At 51.2% G+C, this 5,570-nt stretch overlaps 1 protein-coding gene across 1 annotated transcript; it reads right to left on the bottom strand.

Annotated features, from left to right (window-relative positions):
- Positions 1-455: 455 nt before the first annotated feature.
- Positions 456-5,339, bottom strand: SOWAHC (sosondowah ankyrin repeat domain family member C). Its single transcript, XM_062575299.1, has one exon. It carries the CDS (start codon positions 5,240-5,242, stop codon positions 3,767-3,769), a length of 1,476 nt encoding a protein of 491 aa, XP_062431283.1. The 5' UTR covers positions 5,243-5,339; the 3' UTR covers positions 456-3,766.
- Between the last annotated feature and the right edge of the window lie 231 nt (positions 5,340-5,570).

The following is a 5,570-nucleotide window of genomic DNA, read 5'->3' as shown; positions in this document are numbered from 1 at the left end:
GGCTATAGTTACAAAACTTTACAAAAAAGCCTTAATCCTAAACCTTTTTATTTAGGTTCTGGCCTTTCCATAGTGACCAAAACTAGTATTAGTCTTTCCAAAGTCAGAGGTTTCTAGCTGCATAGAAAGAAGGTCAGGGCAGTATTTTAAATTTAGCAATTCCATTCTCCAAAGCCCTTATTTAGGCTTACTTTGCCATTAAAAAATCAGCTCTGTCTTGATTTACTTTAAAGTGAACTATTTGAGAGTGTGTAACTGCCAAAGAAAAATGTTACTGTCCTAAGAACAGCTCAACTGTATCTTTTCCAGTCTCTTACTCTTCTAATGTTACATAGTATCAGCCATCTTCATGATTAAAAAAGCCCTAAACATTCTTTTGCAGGCCAATATGCAAGTGACTGCTAAGTATGTGCTATACAGAAGTAGATTCAAGCAAGAACAATTCATGGGCACTTTTTATTTCAGTGAAACTAAAATATACAGATTCTTAACTCAACCGTTCAGAAAGACACCCATAAAAAGTTGTATTAATAAAAACTGTCAGGCTTCCAGGCCTCTAATATTTCAGGCATAGGATACAATAAAAGATATCAAATGTTTACATTACAGTCTTGCTGCATTACATACTACCATAGAAAGTGAATAAACACATCCAGTAACTTCAAGTGTACTATTAAAAAGACTAGTAAGTGCTCCAGTTTTTTTTTTCTTTTTTGTACCAAACAACTTTATTTCAAATTCACATCTTTCTAGGCAACATATCCAAAATATCTGACTCAATAGTACCTTCAAACTGTAAATATTCTGAAACAGGGCATCAAGCTTTTCCTGTCCCCAAACAAACCTTAAGTTTTAGCTCATGTTATAAAAAAGTAACTGTGTGGAATGTGACAAGTCAAAACGTGAAATCAAAGTGCTTTAGTACCATAGCGTAAGAGACATTAATGGTTACCTAGCTATTTGTCAATATCTTGCAAATAACAGTACAATTTTTTACAGTTCGGACTTGGTATCATGTACCCCACCTTGCAAAGACCTTTGAACGGTTATGGTGAAATCTCATTACTTGATAGTTAAAGACAGAATGATATTAGAATGGAGCATATTTCACTTTGATAGTTCAAATAATGAGTTATAGCGATGCACCTTTTTTAATCAGTTTTCAAATTCTATTAGTCATTGCCAAAGTCCTACTGTATTACGCAAGACAAAACTGTGTTCCAGTTAGTCTACTAAAATCTAAAGTGTGCTATATTCCAATATCCCAAAGCATCAAACTGTCAAATTATTTCCCCGAGGCCCAAGAGCTATATAAATTTAGTATTTTTGTGCAATTCTTTGCTATTTGCATGTGAAGAGATCAACACATGACAGTTAATATGAAAAAGCTATGAACTCCCAAAGCAGAAAGTTACTTTAATAGGGTCTGGAAGTAGGTAGTTGCATGGAATATGTGCAACTGAGAAGTGCCATGTTGAAGATGGCTCAAGCTGCAAGTGTCTTTATAGAACCTTAAAAAGCTATTTATTTTATGCAGTGAAGAGGATTTAAGACATGTAATTCTCTTCTGTGTCAAAAAAGTTAGCTCTGCAGTACAATATATATGATTTTCCCCCTTTCAGACACTACATCTGTAGTACCCATTTACAGCTTAAACAGAAGGGCTGGGGGAAGATTTCTGGTCCTGCCCCACAGACAGAAAGACAAAGTGCTTTGCAAGACTGACTGTATCCATCACACTTATAGCAACCAATCAAAAATAAAGGCACATGAAATTTATAATATAGCTTATTAATTATAAACTAAAGCTGAACCTCTGCATAATTTCTAATCTTTGCACAAAAGCAATGACCAGCATTTATGCAGAAATTCATTTTTTTTCTTGCAGCTTTCTCCAGAAATAGCTAAGCGTTGCTTGCATGCCTGTACAAACACTGTCACTTCTTAGAATTTGATACAAAGCACAGAAATTGGAAGTTTACCTGCATGGAAAATCTGAAACCAGTGAATCACCAACACTCCCTTCCTCTGTCACTAGAAGAAACATAAGTCAATGGCAACAGCTACCTACAGCTGTTACTTTGAAAGTGCACAACTCCCAGAAGCAGTTTCCCTGTGACACATTCTAGGGCTTGTGGCATAAACGTAATTAGTGTCTCAAATTTTGATTTTTAGCTATCAAAGTTCACCTATGCTCGGTGAGTTACTGGACAGACATGCACACGCACTCTGAGGAAGCGCGACTCAAAACATGACAAACGTTGCATTGAAACAGGCAGTACCTTGCCATTTAAGCATAGATGAGCTTCTATCTTGAGCAGCATTCGGGATACAGGGTCAGCTCGATAGCTCCTTCTTAAGGAGAGGTGGGTTTGGATACCAATCTGTCCCCTAGGTTTCATTGGAATTGCTACCATTAAAGCAGAGAAGCAAGAGTCAAGTGTTCTGAAAGCTTTAGTGGACAGATTGGCTCATCAATCAGATTAAGACTTACCAGCTTGTTAAACAGCAGTTCAAAGGCCTGGTGATTACTTCTCTAGAAATATCGGTTTAAAAGAGCTCAAACACCACTGCCATCATTAACTGGAACGTATCTTACACTGCTTTTACCGCATAAGCTAAACAAACAGGGGGAGAGTTTCAGAGTTCTGGTTACGCACCTTGCGCCTCCTGCTCCCCTCGTCTTTTTGGCTGTTGCGCACAAAGTCAGCTGAAGGAATTGGAACACAAGTCACTAGTGAACAAAGACCTGTACTACTGCACTACAGGACCTTGTCAGAGCTTCATGAAGGTTTCATGCAGTGGTTTCTGTGCTCTTCTTTGAAACAGAATATGACTTTCATACGTAACACACACAATGCAGTTTTCTGGTTTTAAATGCAGTGAGTCATACAAACAACGTTAACAAGAACTGACCAGACTTCAATAACTCAAACTGTGCTAGGTCTGGCACTTGAGAATTCACAGTGATTAAAATAAAATTGCTTTGCCTACGACAAAACATAAGATACCAAATATATAAAAAGACTCTTTGCTTACATTATCTTGTATTAATATTCCAACAATAATAAACAAGTTCAGTAGTACCTCTGACAGCAGAGACTTCTGCATGTTTAACTCTATTCATTGTCTGCAGTGCATTTTTTTTAAATATATGTGATGTCAAATTAGGCAATTTTCAATGCATAAAGTCAATACAGGTTCAAGTCTTTGCTGAACCGGAACTAGGATTCCTACAGGAAACCATTTATCTGCAGTCTCCTTTTAGGTACCCAGCTCCACACTGTGCTAGGTGGTATTGCTGTTGGAAAAAAAGTATACTTGCATACTACTGAGGTGTTCTTAAATAGCCAGCTATTCACAAGTAGTTTATAGTACCAGCTGGTAAACTAAGAGCAGAGCATTTGCATTTTTCTTCCCTCCACTCAGCTCGCTAATCCTAGATTTACTAATGCAGGTTTCTGATGCAGAAGTCTGCCGTTAGAGAGAAAGCAGCACAGCTTTTAAACACCCCCAGCATTTCTCAACGCACCCACTACCCCTTGCTCCAGCACCAAGGGGAAAATCGAAGCAGCTGCTTTCTCAGGAGTTGTGAACCACCACAGCCCTGCTGGCCTGGTGGACACCCCAGAGTTAAAGCAAGATACTCAGGACCTGTCCCCCGAGAGCACACAAGTCTAGAGGAGCACCCGCTCCTGCCTGCCCCACTTCCCGTACTACACCCTAGGTGCATTGGTCCCCGAGCCCATCTCCCAGGCCTCCTGCCTTATCCAAAGACATTGGACTTCGGCCTGAGCTTGAATGATGCTTTCAGGGACTTCTCCTCCTGCTCCTCCTCCTCGGCGTCACCTCGGAAGGTGTTGTGGATGATCTGAGTCCTGAAGCGGATCTTATTAAGCCGAGGCTTCATCCGCCCGCTACCAGAGGCTTTCCTGGTCATCTCCTTGCCCTTGCCTGGCACCGCTGCCCCTTCAGTGCCCTCGGCCTCCTCCCCTGTGCTGTGGTGGTGGTGATGGTGGTGGGAGAGCCGGTAGCTCATGAGGTTGGAGGGCAACACTTTGGAGAGCCTCCAGCGCCCGCTCCCATTGCCAGCGGCCCCTTCCTCCTCCTCTTCCTCGTCCTCCTCGTCCAGGGCCCCCACGAGGCTCCGCATGTCCCCCGGGGTGCCCTGGTGCAGGTACTGGGCGGCCTTGCGCCCGCTGTAGTCGCGAATGTCCACATCGGCGTCGTAGGCGCCCACCAGGAGCTTCACCACCTCGGTGCGCCCGTGCATGGCGGCGAGGTGCAGCGCCGTGTAGCCGCCGCTGGTGCGGGCGTTGATGTCCACGGGCAGCCGGTGCCGCTGGGCGAAGTTGACGAGCATGGCCAGCAGCTCCTGCCGCCCGTGCTTGGCGGCCCAGTGCAGCACCGTGAAGCCGGTGACGAAGTCCCGCTTGCAGAGCAGCGCCGGCTCGCAGCTCAGCAGCCCCTCCAGGCTCTCCCACCGCCCGTCCGAGGCCGACAGCATCCAGGCGTGCTCCAGCGGGTCCAGCGCCACGGCGCCCGCCCCCGCCTCCTCCTCGGCCGACGACGAGGCCACCGAGGCGCTGTCCGACTCGCCGCCGCCGCGGGCCCCCCGCGGCCCGCCGGGGCCGGGGCCGCCGCGCTTCGCCTGGGGCGAGCCGCCCCGCGGCAGCTCCCGCAGGCTCCTGCGGCCGCCCCGCGGCGTCCCCGCGCCCCGGCACCCGCCCCCCGACGCCGCCGCCGGCTCCTCCTCGGCCGCCGCTACCGCCGCCTCCCCGCCGCCGCGCCCGGCCGGCGGCCCCCGCCGCGCCCCCCGCCGCCGCCCGCCGCCCGCCGCCGCGCCTGGCTGGGGGCGGCCGCCGGCATCGCTGCCCGGCGGCGGCGGCGGCGGCGGCGGCGGCGGCGGCTCCTCAGCGCCCGCCGGCGGGGAGGGCGGCGGGCTCGGCCGCCCCGCGCTGCCCCCCGCCGCCGCCTGCTCCGCGGGGGTCACGGCGCCGGCGGGCTCCGCGGGGCAGTACCGGCGGCGGAGCTGCACGTACTTGGCGCCGGTGCCGGGCTCCTGGCGCACGGTGGCCACGGCGTTGACGAGCTCCTTGAAGCGGCGGCGGGCGGCGGCGCGGCGGGCGGGCTCCGGGGGGCTGAGCCAGCCCCGGAAATGCTCCACCAGCTCCGCGTTGGGCGCCCGCCCGCCCCGCGCCGCCAGGAACTGCACCACCGACTCCTGGCGCAGCTCCGCCATCACCGCATCGCACCGCCTCCTCACGGCGGCAGCAGCGGCGGCGGCGACATGACCCGTCCGCGCTGCGCTGGGTCAACCGCGCCGGCGGCCCCGGCCGTTCGGCGACGGCCCGGCGCCCCCCTGCGGCCCGCTGTACCGGCGCCGCCGCGCGAGGCCGAGGCGGCCCCGCCCGTTCGGGAGCCGCCCGCCCGTTTCTGCTAGCCCCGCCCCCTCGCGCTGGCCACGCCCCCTCCTGGCCACGCCCCCCCCGCTATTGGCCCCGCCCCGGGAGCCCCGGCCGTTCCCGCGCTCGCCGGGGAGCCGCCGCCGCCGCGGCGCGGTGTTGCCC

The sequence above is a fragment of the Rhea pennata genome, chromosome 1 (assembly GCF_028389875.1).
Source record: "Rhea pennata isolate bPtePen1 chromosome 1, bPtePen1.pri, whole genome shotgun sequence".
NCBI lineage: Eukaryota > Metazoa > Chordata > Aves > Rheiformes > Rheidae > Rhea > Rhea pennata.
This window is presented reverse-complemented; position numbering and strand designations above follow the sequence as displayed.